The sequence below is a fragment of the Gallinula chloropus genome (assembly GCF_964237585.1).
Source record: "Gallinula chloropus genome assembly, chromosome: 26".
Classification (NCBI taxonomy): Eukaryota; Metazoa; Chordata; class Aves; order Gruiformes; family Rallidae; genus Gallinula; species Gallinula chloropus.
In genome coordinates this window covers 918,585-942,937 of record NC_140111.1, presented here as the reverse complement: position 1 = coordinate 942,937, position 24,353 = coordinate 918,585, and the positions used below count along the sequence as shown (strand labels likewise).

General features: G+C 62.6%; 1 protein-coding gene across 7 annotated transcripts; it reads right to left on the bottom strand.

Moving 5' to 3' along the window:
- Positions 1-2,660: 2,660 nt before the first annotated feature.
- On the bottom strand, positions 2,661-18,995 carry UBTF (upstream binding transcription factor). 7 transcript variants are annotated; one of them, XM_084275468.1, is made up of 22 exons: positions 18,960-18,995; positions 16,623-16,753; positions 13,514-13,689; positions 13,179-13,262; positions 12,323-12,478; positions 11,494-11,558; positions 10,794-10,914; positions 10,181-10,291; positions 9,740-9,873; positions 9,188-9,329; positions 8,768-8,809; positions 7,858-7,971; positions 7,509-7,664; positions 6,920-7,075; positions 6,564-6,674; positions 6,386-6,474; positions 5,932-6,121; positions 5,595-5,642; positions 5,308-5,376; positions 4,778-4,927; positions 4,213-4,332; positions 2,661-3,751 (listed from the first exon to the last, which is right to left on the bottom strand). In XM_084275468.1, exons 2-22 carry the CDS (start codon positions 16,678-16,680, stop codon positions 3,638-3,640), a joined length of 2,406 nt encoding a protein of 801 aa, XP_084131594.1. In that variant the 5' UTR covers positions 16,681-16,753; positions 18,960-18,995; the 3' UTR covers positions 2,661-3,637. The 7 variants fall into 7 exon arrangements, with proteins under 7 accessions (XP_084131594.1, XP_084131595.1, XP_084131596.1 ...); XM_084275469.1 differs by having other exon boundaries at positions 4,778-4,924; XM_084275470.1 differs by having other exon boundaries at positions 10,806-10,914.
- Positions 18,996-24,353: the final 5,358 nt, after the last annotated feature.

The window sequence follows — 24,353 nt, the reverse complement described above, 5'->3', positions numbered from 1 at the left end:
AAGCCGCCCCCTCCTACGGACCCCCCATCCTTACAGCTCCCCCCATTCCCCTCCCCACCACCCCCAAATTCCCCCCATGCCCCCCCCCCCGCCCCCCAATCCCCCCCAACCCCCCCCATCCCCCCCATAAATCCACTCCTCACCCACCAGCTTTTTTCCTAAAGTTTTATTTTTTATAGTAATGACATGAGAACAGGAACAGCCTTTTCCACTTTATATTACAAAAAAAAACCCCAACGCCCCCCCAAACAACCAAAAAACAACCAAAAAAACCCCAAACCCCCCCCCAAAAAAACCCCAAAACAAGTAAAACCCCAACAAGCCGACGAAGCCGAGCGCAGCGGCGCGGGCCGGGGCCCCGTGTCCCGCTGGGCCGGACGAATTCCAAGTTGGGATTATTTTTATTTTTTTAATATTTAAAATTATTTTTTAATTTTTTTTGGTTTTTTTTTTTTAAACCTACAAAACCCCCAACTCTTTAAATATTAGAAAAAAAAAAAAGATGAATTTTTTTTAAATAACTTTTTTTTATTTTTAATTTTTTTTTTCTCTTTTTCTTTCTTTTTTTTTTTTTCTTTTTTTTTTAGGGAATCTCACAGGAACTTCCCCGCTGAAGGATCCCGGGATTTTGGGGCAGTGCCAAAATGCACTCAGGTTCAATTCTCTCGCAGCGCAAACGCCTTTTTTTTCCCCCAATTGTCGGCGCTGTAAGAATTTTTCATTATTTTTTTCATTAATTTTTTAATTATTAATTTTTTTTAAAACAGAAAAAAAAAAAAGGTGATTTTTTAATTTTTTGTTTTGGTTTTTTTTGCCTTTTTTTTCTTTTTTTTTTTTTTTTTGTAGTAAAAACACCCCCAGGGAAACACGACGGGCGCTGGGTACATTCAGCTGAGGGGCGCAGGGGGATCCCCGAAGTGGTTTGGGGGGGAGGGGGGTGGATATGGGGGGGGCACAGGGTGGGGGGATGTGGAGTTAAAAATCTGGGGGAGGAAATGAAAGGAAAAGCCCAGGTGGAGGTGGGGGGGGCAGACACACGGACAGAGGGAGGGATGGACGGACAGGGGGCACACACAGAGGATGGACAGACGGACGGGGGGGCACACACACAGAGGGATGGATGGACAGACAGGGGGGCACACAGAGGGAAGGACAGACAGACAGATGGATGGGGGGCACACACACAGAGGGATGGATGGACAGACAGACAGACGGACGGGGGGCACACACACACCCCAACTGGGATCTTCGGGGGACGCGGGGGGATTGTCCGTGCGGGGGCACCCAGGTTCACACACCCCCCCCCCCCCCCAACCCACAACCCACCCCCCGGGGGTCTTCAGCCCCAGCTGAGGCTGTGAGGGGGGGGGGATGTTACCTGCCCCCCCCCCCCCCCCAGCAGTGAGGGGTCCTCAGTTGTGTTTGGGGGGAGAAAAGGGGGGGTGGGTTTCAGGTGCTGAGAGCAGTAAATTTGGGAGGGGTCACAGCTGGGGGGAGCGGTGGGACCCCCTGAGCAGCCAGAAAACCCCCAAACCTGCAGCTTGTCCCCCCCCCCGCCCCCCAGGGCTGAGGTTTGGGTGCCAAGGAGAGAAAACCAGCTGAATTAAACTATGGAAGAGAAAAAGCCCCCCCAGCTCAGGGGGTGTGGAAAGGGGGGGGGGCAGGTGCCCCCCAGATCCTGTCCCCCAGCCCAGCTCCTCTCCAGGGACAGGATGAAATGGGGGGGGGACCAGGAGGGACAAACAAACCCTGTGCCCCCCCCAACTTCTCCATATAGTGGAGATCTGGGGGGGTCCCCAATTGAAGTGGGTATTTGGGGGTGGGGGTGGGAGGGACAAGGGGGGGGGGCAGGGACCTTGCAGGGAGGTGCTGTGGGATTGCTGGTGCTCGTGTCTGCTTAAAAAAATGGGGGGGGGGGCTCCCAGACAGGTGCCGCCCGGCCCCCACCCCCACCCCCCTCCATGCACCCCCACCCTGGTCCCCACGGCCCCATCGCCCTCTGGGGGAGGGGGGCACTGACCACCCCCCCAAAATAAACCCAAACCGCACCAATATTTACAGCATGGCCGGGGGGGGGGGGCAGGGGGGGAAGCAGCCCAAGAACCCCCCCAGGGGAGGGAGCAAACGGGGGGTAAGAAGGGGAGGACTTGGGGGGTCAGGGTGAAGGGAGAGGAGCAGCTTCACCGGGGATGGGAGGGGAAAAGGGGGGGGGAGAGGGGAAAAGGGGGGGGGAGAGGGGAAAAGGGGAGGGGGAGAGGGGAAAAGGGGAGGGGGAAGAGGGGAAAAGGGGAGGGGGGAGAGGGGAAAAGGGGGGGGGAAGGGGGGGTAAATAAAAAATAAAAGATGGATCTTTCTTGTTTTATAAAAAGGAAAAACCAACAAAAAAAGAATAAAATAAAATACAACGGCACAACAACCACCGACAACACCGGGGGGGGCTCGGGCAGCACCCCCACGCCCCCCCCACCCCACCCCCTTGGTCACGCGGAGCAGCCAGGACCCCGGGCAGGGGGCGGCCACGCGTGCCCCCCCCCCACCCCCCCGGCGCACACACACTCACACTCACACATCATTATACACACCCACCCCCCCTCCAAATCCATCCATTCCCCTCCCCCCAAATTCCATCCATTCACACCCCCACCCACCCAAAAGCCATCCATTCTCCCCCCCAACTCCCCCCCCCGCCCCCCCCTCCCCAAAACGGGGACGCGCCGGGTGGTCACGGTCCGTGGCCGGCGCTCCCAAGTGCCGTGGATGCGGAGGTCCCGGAGAGCTCCCGGTGCAGCTTCCAAACTGTACAAGGTTGGGGGGGGGGGGAGGTTGGGTGGAGGGTGGGTTTTGGGGAGGCGATGGAGGAAAAGGGTTGGGGGGGGGGGGGGGCATGCTCCCCACTCCCCCCCCCGAGACGCCGTGGAAGGGGGTGAGCGGGGATTCGGGATGGTGGGAAGAGGCATCGTCCCGACGGCTGAGTCCTGAGCAACTCGGCTCATGCTCCGTGCCCGCTGCCTGGGGCGGGAGGAAGGGTCTTTTGGGGGGGGTGGGGGGGAGGGGGGTGTTGATTTTTTTTTCTCCATTTGTGGGTTTTTTTCTCTTTTTTTTATGAAAAAAAAGGGGGGTATTATTTGTTATTTTTTCCCTCTGTGGGTTTGTTTTCTCTCTAGAAAGTCCGGAGCTGGTAACGAGGGGGCGAGGGGGGGGGCCAGGATTGGGGGTGACCCCTCCCAAAACAATGAAATCGCCAGGAAAAGGGGGAAAAAAAGGAAAAAAACCATAAAAAACGCTCTTCCCCTCCCCCCCCTCGGTAAGGGGTGAATGAAAGAGGGGTGGCAGGGATGGGGGGTTCACCCCCTCTCCTCTACCCTCTGGCCCATGGGGGGAGCGGCCCCTGGCTCCCCCCTCCCCTGCTCTTCCCCTCCTCGCCCCGTAGTGTGAGCTCGGCAGAGGGGTCCCCTCCGGCCCCCCCAGCTCCCTGGGATGGGGGGGTGTTCCATGGAGGGCTGCAGCTTGCCGGAGGTGGAGGGGGCAGGAAGAAGAGGAAGAGGGGTGTGGTTTTTTGGGGGGGGGGGCCAGTGGAGGGGGGAAATTTGGGACCGAAACCGAGAAACCAAAGGACGTTACTAAGAGCTTGGCCGGATCAGTTGGAGTCAGAGTCGGAGGAATCCCCCGAGGAGGAGGAGGAACTGCTGCTGCCCTCCGAGTCGTTGTCATCCTCATCCTCATCATCCTCATCCTCGTCATCCTCGTCGTTCTGGGGAGGGGGTGGCAGAGAGGAAGGGGGGGGTTAGCAGGAGGGTGGGGGGCACGGTTTGCCATCCATCATTTCCCCCCTTGCTCCTCCTTCCCGCTGCAGCACCGGGGGGGGATCCCCATGGAGGTGGGGGTACAGCCCCATCCCTTCCCGCCACTGCCACCCCAGGGCTGGGGGGGTGTGTGTGGAGAAGGGTCGTGGGGCAGGAGTGAGTTTGCAAGGGCTCAGCTCAGGGGTGTCAGGGAGGAAAGGGGAGGGCGGGGGGTGGGATCTGGGGGTGTGTGTGGGGGGAGCGTGCCGGAGCAGCGCGCGGGGATCCTACCCTCACCTCTTGCCACTGCCTCGCTAACACGATCCGAGGTAGGGTACCCGACCCGCCTCGTGCCTCAGTTTCCCCCCATCTAAAGCCAGGGGAGGAAAAGGCGTGAGCTGAGACCAGCGAGGGGGTCGAAACACCTCACCTGTCCGGTGGCGAGCACAAGGCACGGACACGGTTTCTGGCCCCAGCGCCATCCAGCATACTCTGATTTCAGTTGCACCGGTGTAAAGCTTTGACTCTGGTGACTTACTCGGCATTCACACTGGCGCAAACGGAGCCGAGACCAGACTCAGTATCTCCACCAGGAAAAAGACAGGAGATTTTTCTCTGCTCACTGGGGAGGGGGGCTCTGCAAAAACCCCCACCACCTCTACATCCCCAGGCTGCTCCTGACTAAGCCCCGCGGCTGCTCCTCGCACCCTCCCCCGGGGTCACACGCTGGGTGGGTGATGGAGAGGAGGAGGGACCCCGGTTTTCCCCTTTCTCCTCCCCCGTGTTCCCCGCCCGCTTCCCGGGAGCTCCTCTGCCATGGTCCTAATCTGAGCCCGGGTGCGGACGTGCTCCCCCCCTCCCCGCCGTCGCCCCCCCCTCACTCCAGCCCCCAGCCCCAGAGGAGGGTGAGGCGGGGGCAGAGCGAGCGGTACGGGAGCGGAGCGGGGCCCGGGGTGGCCCCGCCGCCCTCCCCACGGCGCCCACCGCAGCCTCACCTCGTCCCCGTCCTCGCTCTCCTCCTCGCTGCTGGACTCGGAGGAGTCGCCGCCTTCCTCTGACGAGTCGCCGTTGTCATCGTCGTCGTCGTCATCTTCATCGTCGTCTTCCTCCTCCTCTTCTTCCTCATCGTCGTCTTCTGACTCCTGCTGGGGGAAGGAGGGTGTTGGTGAGGGGACCCCGGGACTCCAGCACCCACGGGTGCACCGGCCTATCCCTGGCTCCTGCGTCCCTCTGTCCACGCAGCGGGATCAGGTGGCCCCCACCCCACACCTTGCCCTTTGGGATTACAAACAGTGCCCTGCTGGCTCCGGAGTGGGGGCCAAGGGGGTGCCTCAGGCTCCGGGGGGGGCAAAAATCAGCCCTGGGTGGGTTCCTGAGCAGAGATTCAGGGAGGGACTTTGGCTTCTTGTCCCGAGGGAAAGGCTGCAGAAAGCACCATGGACCCTGGAGCAGCAGGTCTGGGTGTGTTTCCCCCTGGGATGCCCTCCCCAGGGAGGAGGGTGCTGGGTGTCCCCCCCACACTCACCGACTTGGACTGCATCGTGGGCTTCATCTTGGGGTTGGGGCCCCGGATCTTCCCTATGCTCTTGCGTTTCTGCAGGGGGGGCAAAAAGCAAAATCATTTGGGGTTTCAGGGCTGGAACTCGGCTCCTTCCCAGCACCCAGCACCGAGAGAACCCCGGTGCCGAGCTGCCTCGGGGTGCGGGGCCCTTTGTGGGGCTCCTGGAGCTCCCACACAGCCTCACCTCCCCCAGGGTGACCCCAGCCCAACCCCAAAGCCCCCCCCCAAGGCGCTGCCGGGTGGATACTCACGTTGGAAGTGTGTTCCTTGTAGGCAGCCCGCTCCTGGGGCGAGAGGCTCTGCGGAGACAGGGGGGGTGGTCAGGGAGCAGGGAGGGCTGGGCAGGCACGGCGCACTGGATGGAGCTGGGGAGGACTCTGGCACGGGGCACCCACTCCCCACACACACATTTGGGTTTTTTTAAAGGTCATTTTAAGTCCCAAAATGCCAAAAGAAAAAGGGTCTGGAAATGGCAGTTCCCAGAGGAAGGCTGTGAGCAGGGATCATGCCAAGCATCCCCAAGAAGAACTGATCCCGGGGTCCCCCAGTCGTTTCCCCCAGCACTGGGCATCAGGGCTCAGCCCTCACCTTGAGCCAGATGTCGAGGTGCACCTTGTACTGCTTCTGCTGCTCCTCTGCCAGCTTTTTGTAGTGGTCCTTCTGGCCCTGGGAGATGCGCTGCCAGCGGCTGCCGATCTCCACCATCCGCTCCTTGAGCGGCAGGTGGTTCAGCTCCCCGTTCGACAGCAGCTCCTGGGAGAACTTCTGGTAACCGTTCCTGCAAGGGGGGAGCGTGGAGACGGGGTCAGACGACGTGGGGAGAGAATGGAGGTGTCCAGAGACAGCCTGTGCTAACATCCATCCATCCATCCATCCATCCATCCATCCATCCATCCATCCATCCATCCATCCATCCATCCATCCATCCCTTCCCTCCCCACCACAGCCAGTCCACACTCCCACCATCCCCAGGCTGCTCTGGGCTCTTTTGCACCAGCCTGGCGCTTCTCCAGATCCGACTTTCCAGACCCCAGACACTCACATGGGGGGTTTCTTAGGTTCTCCCTGGAACTTCATTTTCTTGGCGGAGTTGGTGGAGCACGGAGGGGCCCGCATCTCGCTCAGCTCCCTCTGAGCCAGGGGAGAGAGAGGGGTCAGGGGGACAGGGGCAGCACGGGCCGCGGGGGCCCAGCGAGGGGCAGGAGGGAGCAGGGACCCACCTCGTATCGCTTCTGATCCTCCGCTGCTTTCTTGATCCACATCAGCTTCTCCTTCTTCTCCATGTTGTTCCAAGTGGCCTCCATGGCTTTCAGCGCCTTCCCCCTGTCGTTCTGCGGCACAGGCCCCCCACACCACATCAGACACACTTGAGGTGCCCGGGATGCCGGGGTGCTGCCACTGGCTCCACCACGGACCATGGGGCACCCACTCCGTCACTGTGACCCCCTGTCCTCCCCACAGCCCCCAGCCCCACCCCATCACCTCACGTGTGAAAGCTCAGGAGAAGGTACAAAGCAATTCCAGCTGGTGGGAGCGACGATCCCACCTCCAGCTCCTCTCCCAGCCTGCTCCTCACCTTGAAACGAGCCAGGTAGTCCCCGATGACGCTCTGCTGCCAGATCTCCTCAGCTGTCTTGGGGGATTCTGGGAGCTTCCCACGTTCCTCTTTATCAGAGCCGTGCTTCTTTTCCGACTGTGCCTTCATCGCCGCTTCCCGTGCTTTGTACTTGGCCTGTGCAGGGATGCAGGGTGGGGTGAAGGGGGAGCATGGCTGCCTGGGCACCAAGCACTGGGAGGATACGCAGCAGTACGCTGCAGCTTCCCTCAGTCCTGGCCCCATGGTGGCACCAGCAGCCCCCCACGACGTGCACCCAACATCTCAGGACTCCCCCCAACACCAGGAAAACCATCAAGCCCTTGAATTGATGCTCAAGGACCCTCCAAGGGTTCTTAAAGCTGTTGGGTTTTGGCCCAGTGGGTCCCAAGAAGCGGGGGGCACAGGTGGTGGCACCCACCAGTGCCAACACCAGCACCTGGGTGATGGCTTGCTGGAGCCACGATGCGGTGGCCAGGGGTAAGCAAAGCCCCCTGGAGCAGGACAAGGACAGGCAGCATCCCTGGAGCGGCTGGAGATGGGGATGGAGGCGGGTCAGGGTGGTACCAACCTTCTTCTTCTCGGAGAGGTCATTCCACATGCGGGCCAGCAGCCGGGTCAGCTCGCTCTCCGAGAGCTCCGGCCGCTCCTCCTGCAGCTGCTTCCGCTTCTCCTCCGAGAAGATGAACATGGCAGAGATGGGCCGTTTGGGCTTCTCTGAGCTGGCCTGCGGGAGGGACGTGGGGCTGTGGGTGGGGGTGACCCCACAGAGGGACCCACCTTGCTCCGGTCATCTCCAACCCCAGCAGAAACACGGTGGAAGAACCAAGGGATGAATCCCTCCAAGCCCCTGTGACGGCAGCAGCCCCATCCCCTGTCTCTGGCTCGTGCTGCCCCATCCCTCCAGTCGCCACTCTCACCTTGCCGGTCTCTGGTGAGGATTTTTTGGATGCAGGACTCGTCGCCCCTTTCCGGTTGCTGCCCAGCATCTTCTCCTCACCTAGCACCCGCTGCTGCTCCTCCTCGGGCAGGCTCTGGGTGCCACAGGAGGAGACACGTCGTTAGAGGAGATAAAAAGCCCAAGGCTAACGAGGCTTTGACACAATCAGGGGTCGATGGGGAGGAGGAACTAGTATATTCGGTTGTCCTGATCCAAACGGCCCCCCCTGCCCTTGGGCAGGGCCAACTGCAAGCCTGGGAGCACAGCTGGGGGTCCCAAGCCTGTGGCACCTGCTTTGCCAGGCAATGTCCCTCTGTCCCCAGCCCCGTCCCCTCCCCAGCTCAGTCCCATCTGCTGGCAGCGCGGGCAGGTGCCCGGATCTGGGTTTTCCACCCCCTGCCCTGGCAGACGCAGGCGGGGCCGCGTCACGTCCGCCCGGGAGCCCAGCGCAGCGGCGCTGGGACGGCCCCGGTGCGGCTCCCCCCATCCTCCGCCTACGCCCCGACCGAGGGAAGGAAGCGAGAGACTCGCTGCCGCCCGCGCAGCCACAGCCGCTGCCGGCACCAGCCCCCTGCCAGCACCGGCCCCCTGCTCACCCCCCACCCCGGCTTCTCCTCCCAGCCCAGGGAGGGGGCTGTCCCCACCTCCCAGTGCCCAACTGGAAGAAACTGGGTCAAGCATTATGGCAGCTGGGGAAAGGTTGAGATGAGGCACAAACGTCTCCACGCAGCACCCACAGCTGGGTCCAGCCATGTGTTGGGGGGAGTGGAACCCCCCACTGTAGCCCTCACGGTTTAACCCATCTCACCCCCCTGCCCCCCAGTTGGGGATCCCTCCCAGCTTTCGGGGTCTCCAGCACACGATGGCTGAGGCACCCCCACATCACTCACCTCCAGGAAGCGCAGGAGCTCAATCTCATAGTCTTTCTTTTTCTGGAGGGAGACAGAGAGCTGCGATTACACAGAGGTTCCCCCTCCCCATCCACGCCTCACATGGCCCCCGACCCGGCCTCAGACCCCTCAGCAACAGCATCCTCCACCCAGCCCATCTGATGCCCCCACACAGGCGGTTTGCGGACCAAGGGAGGTGACTGAGGACCTCAGGGGGTACTGGAGGCCAAGAACAGGCACTGTGGAAGGGTGACTGGCTCATTGCCAGCAGGATTTGTAGCCCAAGCTCTTCCATCCTGCTCCTCCCTCCTCACGGCACTGGTGCCCAACTGCCCGCCCATCCATCCATCCATCCATCCATCCATCCATCCATCCATCCATCCATCCATCCACCCCACCCATCCACCCTCAGCCACTCACCTGGTCACATTTTTTGTGGTAGGCGTCCTTTTCCTTCTGGGAGAGCAGCTTCCACTGCTGGCTGCACAGCACCATCCGCTCGGTGCTGGGCACGTCTTTCATGTTGGCCATCAGCTCTGCACAGTACAGGGAGTAGCTATTCCTGCAACCAACAGAGACCCAGCGTTAGGGACAACCTGCATCCTTCACATCCCTCCTGGGGAGCTGGTTGGGTGCTAAGAGCCCCCCATGAGTCCCTTCATCCACCCTCTGGGCTGTGCTGGGCGGCGAAGTGCTGTGCCAGAGCTGCTGGTGCTTCAGGAAGCTAGGGATTGGATTATGCCCTGACCTGGAGCACGCAGCATCACCATAAACCTCGCTCAGATTCACCACGATGTGTATTTAATGTATGTTTAGGGACCAGTTTCAGGGAGTCACTGACCACCAGTGGTCCCAAACCAACGCTCTGGGGGGTCTCTAAGCCAGGCAGAGCCGCAGTGTCCTCGCTAACAAGAATCAGGAGCAGGGAGGGACAACGTCCCTCACCCCCAGCCAGGGAAGGGCAGGACTCACGGAGGTGGCTTGGTGGGTCGTCCGTCGAACTTGTCCTTGAGCTGCCGCTCGGCCTTGGTGAGGGTGGAGCGGGTGATGCCCTCCTCGCTGATGTTCAGCTCGGGGTGCTTCTGGATGTAGTCGCGCATGATCTCCTGCAAAGGACGGAGAGCGGTCACCAGAGGGGCTCCCTTCCCCGCCTGCCTGGGGGCCGGAGGAGGAGGAAAGAGAAGCCAACTATCGCCCTAATCATCTCTGCCCAGGGGTACTTCTCCGTTCCCCGAGTTTCACTGGAGGAGGCAGGGCTCAGACTCGCTAGGGACCTGCAGGGATCTGGCTGAACCCCAGTGCTGGCTATCGGGTGAGGCTGGCTGGCTGGCAGCCGGTGGCTGTGGCCGGGAGGCAGAGTGGCTCGGAGTGATGGGACGAGTGTGGAGGGGAACGGGTGAGGCTGGTCCCTACCTCGTACTCCTTCCGCTGTTCCAGGGCCTTATGAATCCATTTCAGCCTCTTTTTATCCGAGAGTTGAGACCACTGCTTGCCCAGCGACTCTTTCACCTCCTTCGTGGTGGCCTGAAAACCCAAAGCCAGAGGTGAGGGCAGAGGGGTAAAATCCAAAAAAAGAAGAAGGGGGGAGTGGAAAAAAACGGAGGGGAGGGGGCAAAAATCGTGTGGCCTTGCCGCTGTGTCCCAGCGGCACCCGGCTTGGGGCCGTGGGGCGGCTGCGAGCCGAGCTCGTGGCCGGGGAAGGGGGGCTGTGTGTGAGTGGGGGGCATGGCCAGAGGTGGATGTTGGTGCTGGAAACCTTTCCTGCCCTGACTCAGGCTGTGGTCACCCCTTCAACTGCAGGCAAAAAAGTGGGGGGGTCTGTATCCCCGAGCCTCTTCCAGATGTGCAGAGCCCCTTCTTACCTCCATCCAGACTGCTGGAAGCTTCTAGCGGCGTCTTCCATCCCAGTTCCCCACCCTCATCCCCCTAAAATGCTTCTCTCCTTTCCCCCTCCTCTCCCCCCAGCAGCGGGGCGCAGGACCCCTCGACACTCACGCTCACACGCACTCCCACCCACCGTACTCACATCTGGACGCACTTTCAAGTAGATCTTCTTCTCGTGGTTGTACCACAGCTGCTGGGGGGTCTTGGGTTTTTCGGGGACGTCGGATTTCTTGGCGTTCTGGATGAGATCCGGGTGATCTTCCCTTTACCCAGCAGGGAGGTGGGGAAGGGAGAGCGTTACGGAGGTTGCAAGGTGGAAGGAGAGACCCTCCCCCCTAAATCTTCCTGCTAAGGGGCAACCATCACTGCCGGGCTGAGCCTCCACGGGCTCAGATATGAGGGGGAGAGGGGTGTTCCCCAAAAAGAGCAGGAGGAGTCTAGGAGAGATTCGGGTGTGCATCGGGCATCCCCTGGGCTGCGCTGCATCCCTGGAGCAGCAGCAGGTCATGGGGAGCACCAGGACCTAGCTGGGTCACAGCGACCACGCTCAAAGGGAAGGTCTGGGGGATAAGGGGGTGGTCGCTTCAGCTTTCAGTGGTGCCAGTGGCAGGGCTCCTGTCCCCTCCCCTTGCAGACCCTAACCCCAGAGCGTGGCTGGTCCTCTGCTCTCTCCCCGTCAGCGAGTTCCCCAGACACATTTTCCTTGCTCTTTTTTTTTAAGCATCCCCCCTTCCCCTTCTGCCCACGGGGGCTTCTTCCTCCATGAGCTACACACAGGAGGGGAGACTGGATCTGCCTAGAGGGGCCCCAGGAAACGTCGGTGGGGGACACTGCCTGCTCACCTGAACCTCGCCAGGTTCCTCTCAAACTCCTGCTTCTCCCGCTGGAAGTCCTGGATGTATTTCATCTGGGGACACAAAGCCACCAGGGAGGTGGAGAGGGACATCACCACCAGGCAACGGGCAGGCACAGCCCTGTCGACCCTACTGCCTGGGCACCCCTCACCCCCGAAAGGCACCAGAGGGCTCTCCAGCCCATCAGAGCAGCCCTGCAGCTCCCAGCTGAGGGTTTCCAGCCGGCCCTGGGATTCAGAAGCAGGATCTCCCTGCTCTCCCTGTGCCACAGCAGCCCTTGGCAAGAGGGTACAGTAGGACTTTGTGTCCTGGACCTTTCCTGCCAGTGAAAAACCAACTCAAACTGAGAGCAAGGGAACCCAGAATGTCCCCCCGGGCTCTGGACAAGCTGAGGGACACCTCCAGAGCTGCGGGTGAGGTGGGCAGCTCTCTCCACAGCAGCTCCCACGGCTGGGAGAAGAGCCTGCCCGTCCAGCCCCGCTCGGACAGGGCGTCCGCGCCAGGGTGTGTGTGACTTAACTCCAGCACTAAACACAGACCCACCCAGTGTCACCATCCAGGTCTGTCTGGAAAAGACAGACCAACGGACAGACCCAGCCAACCTCCACCCTGCATCCTGGGAACGAGGACAGGAAAAGGAAAGGAAGTCGTACTGGTCTGACAGGACTAAACAAACACCTTGGTTTCTCCCACTGAGAGCCAGGCTAAACCCTCGCCAGGCAGAGGCTGGGCTCTGCTGGTTTTACTGGGAGAGCTGGGCAGGCAGAGCCCAGAGGGACCCAAGGGGGAAGGGGCTCGCTGACCCCCCTCCTCGTACCTTTTTCTTCTCGGGAAGCTCCTTGTATTTCTTGGACAGGATCTTGGTGAGATCCAGGTTGCTCATTTCGGGGTGAAGCTTGGCGTATTTGGCCCGCTTCTCCATGAAGAAGCGGAAATAGGGAGTCAGGGGCTTCTTGGGGAAGTCGGGGTGTTTCTGGGGAGACAGCAGAGCGGCAGACACTGAGCACAGAGCCATTGGCAATGCGAAAGGCACAGCCAAACCCTGCCAGCTCCCTGCTCCCTCCCAGTACCAGGGGAGACCTGGCTCCATCCAGCTCCCTGACATGAGAACACCTCAGCTTTGTGAGCAATGGGGTTAAACTAGGAAGAACAAGGGCTCCCTACTCCAGGAACTACAGTATCCCAGCGCTGGGGATCTCAGGAGCAGCCCCCAGCCATCCAGAGCTGTTGACACAGAGCCGACTGTGCTTGCAAGAGGGGAAACTGAGGCAGGAGAGGGGATGGGACCCACCTCCTGGAGGCAGAGCATCAGCTGCCCCGGGGCTGCCTGGCAGAAAGCAGCACCCCACCCGACCCGGGAGGCCAGGAATAGGCCGGTGACTTCCCGGCCCTACCGGTGCTAAACTTGGCTGCAGGCTGCCAGCAGTACAGCCAGCAGTACAGCCAGCAGTACAGCCAGCAGTACAGCCAGCCATATTAAATGTACCCTGGACTTGGCCCAGACCCAGAGCCTGCGGCGGCCAGAGCCTTGGGCAGCCGGCCGCGGGGATTACGGGTGGCAACGTGCTTGTGGGGGCTCTGGCAGCAGAGCCACACGGGTCTGGGGTGCCACATGGGTGATAACCCCCCACCCCATGCCAGGGAAGGGGGAGGTCGCCCCTCCTGCCCAATACCTTGAGCTTTTTGCCCTTGTAAGGATTCTTCACGTGTTCTTCGGCGTCCGTAATGAGCTCTGTGAGGGTCCGAAACTTCCTCACCTGTGGGGTTAAGGAAGGGCCAGGAGCATGAACAGGCTGCGTGGAGAGGGCAGATCCCTGCCTGGCACAGCCCAAACCCCCACCAGGCAAACATCCCCTCCCAGCCCCTCCCAAGGGCTCACAACGCCGATGGCAGCGGGATGGTGTCGGCACCGAGGGCCAGGACCACCGAACTGAAGTGATTCAAGGTGACCAGGACACCTGGTCCCTCTCTCAGAGACCCCTCCGAGCCCCGTGCAGCTGTCCCTTACCTCATTCGAAATCTCCATCCACTTCATCTTGCACATCTCCCCCGAGAAGTCCTTAAAAGCCACTTTCTCCCAGTCCAGGTGGGACTCGGTGGTTTTAAACTTGCTCCCGTCGTTGGAGGGCAGGTTATTCTTCATGCACTCCAGCAGAGTCAGCATGTCCTCCTGAGACCAGCGGTCTGAGCAGCAAGAGAAACAGGCTCAGCCCCAGCAAACGGGCAGGCAGCATTCCCAGCAGGACACAGGGAACTACAGCTCCCAGCGTGCAGCTCCGGACCGCACGCCAGGACACGTAATCTCCACATGCTGCCTCTCGAGATTACAGATCAAAGGGACGTGGGGCTGTTTCCATCACCCTCCAGCAACTTTCTACGGGCCAAAACAACCCAGGCCAAGCTAGAAAATCCACTCGGAGCGAACCAGGGAGACTGGCTCATCCCAGTGCCCCATCAGATAAGGCGATGGCTGTGCTGTGAGGAGCAGAGGGTTATCTCCTACGCACGGGAGCGGAGCCCAGCAGAGCGAGATGAGAGCAACGTGCTCTCCAGCCAAGGAGGAAACAGGGATACCTGCTCTGCAAGCGGAAAAGATGCGTCCAGAGCAATGGGAAACCTCCTCCTGCTGCTTTTCCTTCAACCGGGAGAGCCTCTCCATCACCTGGGACCTAGCTCCATGTTGACCTCTGCCAAGGTCAAAGCTCAGGGACCACAGGGCGGGGGGATGTCGGGAGCCCGGCACAGTCTCCGTCTTGCAGCGTGGTCCCTGACGGCGCAGGGGTGATGCTTATGTCACCCCAACATCCCCTGAGCTGCTGGGAGGAGCGTTCCCAGCTCCCATGTGCACAAGCTGCTGGGATGGGCAACTGGGAAGCTGGGCCGGGCAGCAGCCCCGTGCAGGGACAGGCAGCAGGCAGGATATCCCAGCACTGAACGCCCCACCCAGCACCGGCTTTGGGGCTGCTTCCTTGCCACGGGAATTCCTTCACCAGGCTCCCTGCCCCGAGCTCTGCGGGCTGGGGAGAGCAGCCCCGGATGCTCTGCATGGATGGGTGACCCTGGGGAAAAGCAGAGGGCCGTGGGAGCGGGAAGAGAGGCCCCTGGGCACAGTCCAGAGGAGGAGCAGAGCCCCGGGCTGCGCACACAGCCCTGAATGCCTCAGCCTGGCACTGACACCCCGAGCCCAAGAGCTCCCCGGGTGCAGGACTGGCTCTCCACAGCACCCCCTGCCCCACATCACTGCCAGGGGGATGTTTGGAGACACCGAGCATCCCGGAGAGACGGGGACAGCGATGCTGGATTAGAGGGGAGCATCCTTCTCCCTTCATCTCCAGGAATGGAAACAAGCCTCCCCCCCCACAAATACCACCCTGCTCAAACTCAGTACACACAAACCCACCACCTCTACCTCCTGCCTCTGTGGTGGTCCAGCAAAGGGCAACCCCCCAACCCCCAAATCCGGGCAGGGGATGTTAAAGGACACATGGGACACGCAACTGGTGGGGAGAGCACAGCCAGGACCTGTTCCCCCCCCCAACCCTGTTTCATCTCACAGACCTGGCAGGTTGGGGGGAATTGAGGCAGATATAGTTTGGGATCTGACATCATCAGGTCCATTAGGGATTAACTGGGGGGTGGGGAGGGAAAGAGCCCCCCAGTAAAGCAGGGACCCCAGCATCACGGGACGTGACTCCACACTCTCGGCTTCAGAGCCCCCAAAATTCATGAAGGGGTAAAAGAGACCCACAGCGCCTTAGGGGTGAGGATCAGAACTTGGGGGACACACGCACTGACCCCCTCATGTCTCCCTGTGTTTCCTATCTGCTTTCCACACACCTCCCCAGCACGGACCAGTGAGGCAGAGTCGGGCTGTAACTGGTGCCGACTTTACTCAGAGACCAGGAGAAACAACCAAAAGCAGCATGGCCACAAAAATCCAGAGAAGGCAACTCTCCCCCTTCCCCCCCCTCCCCAAACCTGCCCCCATCAATAAGCCCTGTGCCTCAGTTTCCCTCCTCCAACGCAGGAATGCCTCAAGACCTTTGGCCCTGCATGACCCCACCGCCAGCAGACGGCTGAAATAACCACAAACCCACGGGAATCCCTAAAGAAACCACAAAACCCTCCCCAAAAACCCCTCTCTGGCAGCGGGACCCCACGCTCAGCCCCCTTCGGCCCTTTATCCCCCTTCCCTGGGACCGGGGCTTGCCGAAAAACACCCGAATTGCAGGGGAGCCCCCAGTGAGATGAATGGGGCTGTCTGTGCCCTGGGACCGATTTATCCCCGGCTCTCCTGGCATCAGCCGGGCCGGGTCTATATTAGGAAAGCTGCCCCGGTGTAATTAAATCCATCTAAAGACCCGGCGAAGGACACGTGCTCCAGCCGGGTTCGCCCCGGGCAACAACCCGACTGCGGCACGGCAGGAAAACCGGGTGGGGGGATCAGGTGGGCGAGAGGGGCTGGACTGCACTCCCCAAGGTGGGCTTTGTTTGGGGGGGTGGCCCAAGGAGTTTTTTTGGGTGGTGGGGTGGCAGAGCTTCGCTGCCCAAGCTGCCTGCCCTGAACGGAACGGCTCTCCTTCTAATTCCTTGTTTTCCTCCCCGTTTTCCAATAAAAGCTGAACCTCTGATGTCATCCCGGGGTCTGGAAGCCGGAGGCCCAAGGTAACAGCTCGGCTTTTAATGCAGCCCAGATGTGAGCAGCGAAGGCAGCACCTCTCTGTGCCAGCCCCCACCCTCCCCACCCCCCGCCGAAACACCAGCCACCCAAAATAAAAGAGCATCCCCACTGCCACGAGCCGCCGGCCGCCCTTCGCTGGGGCCAGAGGGGCTGACAGCGCGCCGACGCGTGCATCCGTGCGCTCGCACACGTGTGTGTGTGTCTGTGTGTGTGTGTGTGTGTCTGTGTGTGTGTGTCTGTGTGCTCCCCCGTGGCACAGCCGGGATGGGGAGAGGCAAATCCACACCACCACCCCCTCCCCGCCCCAAGGCACAGCTGGGATCTGCTGGTGCCCGTATCCCCCCGAAAGAAGGGCTGCCCGGATGGGTTGTTCATGAAGAAGCCACGGGAGCTGTATCCCTGTGGGACCCCGCTGCGGGTGGGCTCGGGGGCTCACCTTGGTTTTTGGGAGCTGTCATTTCCAAGTCTGCAGGGCACTCGGCTTCGCCGTTCATCCTCCACCTGCCTGCGCCCAGGACGGTCCCCGCCGGCTCCTCGCGCGCTACCCGAGATCACTCCCGCTCGGCTCTGCAAGCAAAGGGAGACCCCCGCTAGGTAACCTCCCCCCACACCAGGGGGGACCCCCAACTCCTGCTGGGGAGGGGGGGCCTGACCCAGGTGTCTGTTCCTCCCACCACCCACCCACCCATCCTCCCCCCCATAGAGATAAATAAGGTGCTGGACCTCTCCCCCACCCAGCCCTGAGAGCTTTGGGTCCCCCACCCAGCCCAGCAAGGTTTTGGGGGGCTTGGAGAGGGGTTGCAGGACAGGGGTAATAAGGGGGAGATGGCAAGCACATGGGAAGGGTCCCAGATATCCTGGGAGGGGTGAGGAGAGGCAGGGAAAAAGGGTTTTGGGGGGACATCCCTGTGAGGGGACAGGATCCAGGGGGATCCCCAGAAATCTGAGCAGAAAAGGGTCCGGGGGATCCCCCTGGGGTGGGGCAGGAGGGATCCACAGAGCCAGGGGTGGGGGTCAGGGGGATCTGAGGTAACAGGGATCTCCCAAGGGGAGGTCGTCACCCCAAAAAGAGGGGGGGGAGGTCCAAAAGGAAGGGACACCACAGATCCCTGGGGGAGCCAGATCCAAAGGGGCCTGGGGGACCCCGTTTGGGAGCTCTGGGGAAAGACCTCCACAGCCTGGGGGGTCAGGGCTCCTCTACAGGGGGAAAGGATATTTCTACAGGGGGTCTCCAGGGGAAAGATCCCAGGGAAGAGGGACCCCAGAGCTTGGCGACAGGAGCAGAATGCTGGCGGGGGGTCCCACAGCGGGGGGAGCAGGGCTGGAGGCCCGAGAGGGGGACTGCCCCGGGGGGACAGGCCGCAGGCCTGGCGAAGGCAGGTCGGCCCCGGGGGAGCAGGCCTCAGCCCCGCGGGGGGGAATCCAGCCCCCGGGGACAAGAGGGTCCCAGGGGAGCCAGGCACCAGCTGGTGGGGGGACATGTTGGTGAGGGGATCCAGGCCCTGGGGGATCAGGGCCAGAGCCGGGCCTTGGGAGGGGTACGGGGTGGAGGGATCCAGGCCCTGGCCCGAGGGAGAATCATGGAGGTGGAGGGGAAACAGACACCGGGGGTCACCCCGGGGGGAGGAGAGGGGGTGCAGGCTGCACCAAGCCCTGCGAGGGGACCGGGAATCGCTTCGGGAGGGGGGGAGGGATGGGGGATCACCCCGGGGTGGGATCGGCCCCCTCGGGGCAGGGGGAGCTGGGGATTGCCTGGAGGGAGGCGCAGACCCCACCAGGCCCTGGGGGGAAGTGGCATCGCTGCGGGGTCGGAGCAGCCCCGGGGGGGCAAGGGGGGGGGTGTGGGTGTGATCGCCCCGGGGGTGGGATGAGCCTGGGGAGGGCAGGTGGGGGGGCGGGGAGGGGATCGCCCCGGGGTTGGAAGGATCCGGGACCACCTCGGGTGGCGGCTGAGAGCTCACCCCGGGCTGGGTTGACCCCAAAGCCCAGGGATGAGGATGATGGGGGTGGCCCCCGGGGGTGGGCGAGTTTCTCGGGGGTGGGGAAGGCGGGATCGTGGCAGGGGGAGGGATCCGTGGGATCATCGCGGGGCGGGGCGGGGGCGATCGCAGTGCGCGCGCAGAGGGATCCCCGGAGGCGAGGGGAAGGGGGGGGTGCGGGATCCCCTCCCCGGGGGGGGGAAGAGGAGGGGGGGGTGTGCGTGTTGGGAGGGAGGGAGCGGGGGGGGGGGGGGGGGGGGGAAGAACCGGATCCCGCGCCGGGGCGGGGAGGGAAGGAGGGGGGGAGAGGAGGAGGAGGAGGAGGCGGAGGAGGAAGGGGCCGGGCCGTCGGGCGGAGGCGGGGAGCCCGCACATGCCCTGCGCCGCCGGCCAGCTCCAGTCTCCTCCTCCGCCAGGCAGCAGGAACCGGGTGGGACCGAGCGCGGGCGGCCCCGGCGGCGCCTCCCCGGCCCCCTCCCGCCCCCGGTTCCCACCCGGGCGCCAGCGAGCCGAGCTCCGCCGCCTTCCCACCACCGCTTCCCTCCCCCCTCCCTCCCTCCCCATCTTCCCCGCCATCCTTCCCACACCCCCCCTCCCTCCTCTTTAGGGCAGACAATGGAGGCGAGTCCGGGGGGCCGGGGGAACGGTGAGGGGCCGGGGGAACGCTGCGCGTTCCCCCGGCCCCTCACCGTTCCCCCGGCCCCCCGGAGCGATGCGATGCTCCGCTGCTCCCCCCTTCCCTCCACCCCCTCGCGGCTTCCCCATCCGCCATCCTTCCCCCCCCGCATCGTTACCGGCCGGCGCGGCCGCTCTCCGCCGCGGCACACAATGGCCGGGCTGCGCCCGCCTCCGCCCGCCGCTCCTTCCCCTCCACCCGTGCAGCCGGCGCGGTTATAAAGCCGAGACAAACCCACCTCTCCGGGCTGCAAGGGGGAGGAGGAGGAGAGGAGAGAAGGAGGAGGAGGAGGTGGTGGTGGTGGAAGGAGGAGGAGGAGGAGGGGGGGAGAGAGAGAGAGAGAGAGGTGGGGGGGAGCTCTAGCCGAGCCGCCGCAGCCCCAGCCCCGCGCCGGAGCCGCTGGGGGAAGAAGAAGAAGAAGAAGGAGGAGGAGGAGGAGGGGGAAGGGGGGGCGGGGATGCCCGGCTGGGGGCGGCCGGGCAGCTGCAGCGAGCCGGGCGAGGGCAGCGCGACCTCCCCGCACCGACCCCCGGGGAGCGGCTCCTACCCAATCCATCCCCCCCCCCCCCCCCGTGCTTCTTACACACTCCCCCCTCCGCCTTTCCCACCACCACCGCCGCCCCCTCCTCTCCTTCCCCACACACATACACACACACACCCCCCCTCCGCGACCCCTCCTCGAGCCCAGAAACACCCACCCACCCAGCGGGGGGCTGGAGCCCCGCTCCCGGTCCGGAGGGAAGAAAGGAAGAAAGAAGGAGGAAAGAAAGGGGGGGGGGGAAATGAAGGGGGGAGGGAAAAAAAAAATATATAGAAAAAGATAATAAAGGGGAAGGCGGGGGGGGGATGCGAATGGAGCGCGGAAAGGTTGGGGAGGTGGGGGGGAAGCGGACGAGCCCGGGCACGCACCCGCCGGAGCGCGGCGCCGAGCTGCCCGCCGCGGCGCGGGACTCACCCGGGCTGGGGAAAAACAACCGCCCAGCGCTGGAAGCCTGCCCCCGAAATCCAGCTGCGGCAGCCGGGGAGGGAGGAGGGCGAGCGGGAAGGAGGGAGGGAGCGAGGAGGAGGAGAGGGAAGGGAAGGGAAAAAGGAGGGGAGGAGGGGGGGGCACACCGAGGCCGCCGAGCCGTGCGCTCTCCCCCCCGCCCCGAGCCCCAGCGCGGTGCCCCCCGCCGGCGCAGCGCGGAGCGGAGCGGGGCGGGCGAGCCCCGGCGGCGGCGGCGGCTTCCTGCCCGCGGGGCCTGCGCGAAAAGGAGCCTTTTTGTTTCCTTTGGGGGGGGGGGAAAAAGCGAAAAAAAATAATAAAATAGAGATTTCCCCTCTTCCCTCCCCCCAAAAACCCCCCGAACCCCCCAAAAAACCCCCTTTCAGCGGGTGCGGAGCCCCCCTTCCCGGCGGAGCGGCGGCGGCGCCTTACCGAGCCCGGTGCGCGGCGGCAGCGGCAGCGGGAGCCCGGGGAGGAACAAAGCGCCTCCTCCAGCCCCGCCGGCGGAGCGGCGCGGCGGCGAATGGCGAGCCCGGGCGGCGCGGCGCGGCGCGGCTCCCCCGGCGCAGGCACGTACCTGCGGGCCCGCGGCTTTGGGGGGCCGGGGCTCGGCGGGGCCGGGGTTCGCTCGGCGGGGCCGGGGCGGGGAAGCGGCGGTTGAACGGCGGCCAGCTCTGCAGCGCTGGCCCCGGGCGTGGACGCGCTCCAGTCCCCGCAGAGACGATCGCGCTTTCCCCCGCCTCCATGGCGCTGCGTTTTCTCTTCCAATCAGCCGGGCTCTGAGCGCCGGGGTCCGCCGCCAGCCTCCGCCGGCTCCCCAAGCGACACCGCCGGCCGCCGCCGCCTCCTCCCCGCGCTCCCGCCGCCTTTCGCCGTGTTTTTTATTGCTCTTTGCTTTTGCAACACTGTGGCGAGAAGAAAAAGAGGAGGAGGAGGAGGAGGAAGGAGAGAGGAGGGAAGGGGGGGGGTGGAGGGGGGGGGGGAAAGGGAGGAAAAAAAAAAAAAAAGAAGAAAAAAAAAATCTCCTTACATGTGCAACAATCCTCGGCCGGCGTTTGCATAAAAAAAAGGGGAAAAAAAAAAAAAGAGCAAAAGGGGGGGGAGCGGAGGGAAAGGGGGGGGGGGGTAGGAGCCGAGCCGAGCCGCCTCCCGGCCCCGGCGGGTCCCTCCGCCACGGCGGGGCCGCGCTCCCCGCCCGCCCCGCGGGCAGCCCCGGGACACGGCGGCGGTTGGGGAGGGGGGGGGGGGATTTCCCCGGCGGGGCGGGCGAGGGGCAGTTTCCTTCCCCTCCCTCCGCTCCCTTCTCCTTTTTCTCTCTCTCTCTCTCTCTCTCTTAATTTTTTTTAATGCAATTTCTCCAACTCCACCTTTGTTGTGCTGGGCGTCATTCCCCGCAGCCAATCCCGGCCGGGCAGCTGCCTGCAAATTACCGGCCATCCCGGGCTGCCTGCGAATTACGGGGCCATCCCGGGCTGCCCGTGCGCTCCCGGCCGGCCCGGGTTGCCTCCGCCGGAGCGGCAAAGCCCGTCCCCGTCCCTTCGTTCCCGGGGCTCGCTGTGTGCGGCAGCCGCAGGCCGCACGCCACGGCTGCTCCAGGCCGCCGGCGCCTTCCCGGGGAGCTTCGGCCGTCTGTGCGGTACCGGCTGCCCGTACGCGGCCGGCGAGCTCCCGGCCATCCGCACGCTACGGCCCGGGCCGGGGTAGGAACCTCCGGCCCCACCTGCTGCAGGGCGGTGGGGAGCGGGAGGTGGGGGGAAGCCCCCTCCCCAGCGATGCGGGGTGAGGCCTGGGGAAGCGGCTCGGGCTCCGGGGCTGCCCAGCTTGGCTGGCTGCGTGGCAGCAGCTGAAGTCTGGGGGATTTTGACCCCTCTTTATATGGAAAAGGAGAGGGGAAACCCCCCAAGCCCTAAACCTGGGTGCAGCTGCCACCCCCCCCCAGCCAATTTAGGGGTATTGGGGTGGTGATGGAGGAAAGCTCGGCCCTGCGAGCGGCTTGTTTGGGCCTTATTGCCAAGGAAAGGCTCGGACGGACGGATGGACGGACGGACGGCCCCTCCGCCACGTCCCGCAGTCCTGCCTCCAGCCGGCTCGGCTGCCAAGGTGTGCCAAGCCGCGCCAGCCGGCCTCAGCGCCGGGCGGCTAATCCCTCCAGGGAGAGCTTAAAAAACGATATTAAATATATATATATGGAAATCTGAGCTGGTTTCCCTGGTCTAGAATAGGTGAAAAGTCGCTGTTTTGCAAGAGGAAAAAATTGCAAAATAAAAACAACCAAAATAAAGCAAAATACCTGGAGCCCATCAGGCCAAAGACCCGAAAATCAACATTTTCCTGGTTTAACTTCTTTTTTTTCAACCAAAAAGCCTTTCTGGGTGGGGAGTCCAAACGTTCTGCAGCCCCCATGGCAGCACAGGGCTTTTGCCACCAGCTTTTGCCCCCGGCGCCCTGAAATCAGCCAAGAAGCCCCTGCAGCAAGCAGGCCAGAAACGGGGGCTCCCCAGATTTGCCCCTCCCAAACACTCCCCACCTTGCTCTGTGCCCCCTCCTCCCCACCCTGGGACTTGCACCTCACCAAGGGAATTTTTTAATTGCTGTTATTTTTGTAAATGGTGTTTTTTGCAAATAAAGGTGCAGGAAAACAGCGCAAACTGCAGCATTTTTTGGGGGGGTTATTTGCATTTTCACTCTTGGGTGTACAAACGGTGACAGAAAGCTTCCTGCTCCATGCCCAGAGGGGATCCAAGGCTCTCTGCGCTCCTGCACCCATCTGCAGGGCTACAGGAGCTCGGCTGCTGGATGGCATGAAGCACGCGGTGATACCACGGGCACTCTGCACCCCACCAGCACCGGGCCTCTCCCCCCTTTCCAGGGATGATGCTACAACACGACCCAGCAATTGAGCTCAGATGAGAGCTTGACCTAAATCTGCCCCCAGCCCGGGCTGGATCCCGTGGCGGTGACCTTGCCGATGTCTCCCAGAGAATAAAAAGCTCTCCCCGGGCAGCAGGCGAGAAGGCTGCAGCGCGGGCAGGCTGCCTGGGGTGCAGGCAGATGCCTTCCTCCATCACCGGCATGGCAACGCTGGCTTTCGGAAGCAGAGATCGCGGCGGCAGCTCCGGCCGGCGGCAGCAGCACGTGGAGGCCTCCTGATGGTACCCAGCGTGGCTTGCCCACGTGAGGCCAGCAGGATGGGCATCCACTGGAAAAATACAGGCCACGCATCTCCGGCTCCAAAAAAGCCAAGGGCTACCGGCTATGCCGGGCTCAGAACAAGCCCGAGCTGGCGCTGGGATTTATCCCAGCCCCACAAAGGTCCTGGCCAGGAGCTGTCGCAGATGCTCAGCCCAATGTCCGCACCACGGAAAAGGCACAAAGGGGCCCGGAAAACCCTTCCCACGGCCCTGTGTGCGGAGCTGGGCTACAGACCCGAGGCTTCATGTGGGGCGCTGGCGCTGCCGGTTGCTCTCGGTAATGAGATTATGGGTAATCGGGGTCATTTTGGTGCCAATGAGGGGTTGGGGGGGTGGAGGGGGGGGTTGGGGGCTGCTCTGCGGCCTGTTGTAACATCCCCGGACAACCAGCATCATCCTTGTCTTTCACCAGACAAGCAGCAGCATCATCCTTCTCTCCCTGGCCAGGCACGTCACTGGCAGCAATGGGGCAGCACCCTGGGGTGTGGGGGGGGAAAGAGGGGGCTGAGCATCCCTGGATCCCCACAGGGAGTATCCCAGGATGCCGTGGCAAGCATCTTGTACTGAGCATCCCAGGGTGGCAGGGGCGGGAGCCTCCAAAACACGCTGCTGCCTTTTTATTTGGGGGGGGGGGGGGGAACGACAATTAAATAAAGCAACCCCCAGGAAATGCCCAACCAGAACAAAAATAAACCCCAATTTCCTTTCTGATTTTATTAATTTCTTTATTAAAGCCTGATACAAATGTGGAGGGAAGGGAAAAAAAAACCCCAACCCCCAACCCTAAATTGCTTATTTTGGCCACGGAATTAATTAAACTAAACCCGAGCGCGAGGCAAGGCAGCCCCTTCCTCCAGCCCCACGCTGATCTTTGGGGACCCACTCACCCTCTGATTTATGCAAAATGGAGCAAATTTGCCACCTGAGCGGGGGGTGGAGGATGGGGCCCGGGGTTTGGCGGAGGATGGGGCCTGGGGTTCGGCAGAGGATCGGGCCTGGGGTTCGGCGGAGGATGGGGCCTGGGGTTCGGCGGAGGATGGAGCCTGGGGTTCGGCGGAGGATCGGGCCTGGGGCTCGGGGGAGGATGGGGCCTGGGGTTCGGCGGAGGATCGGGCCTGGGGTTCGGTGGAGGATGGGGCCTGGGGTTCGGCGGAGGATCGGGCCCAGCAGCAGCAGGGGGTGCTGGGGCAGTTTGGGAACAATCCCGGCGGAAACGGGACGCGACGCGGTCAGCAAGGAAGCGGAATAAAAATAAAACAACCCCAAAAAACTATAAAATCAAGGCAAAACTACATGGATTTAACTGAAATGCTCTAAAATGCTGCTAATAATGCGC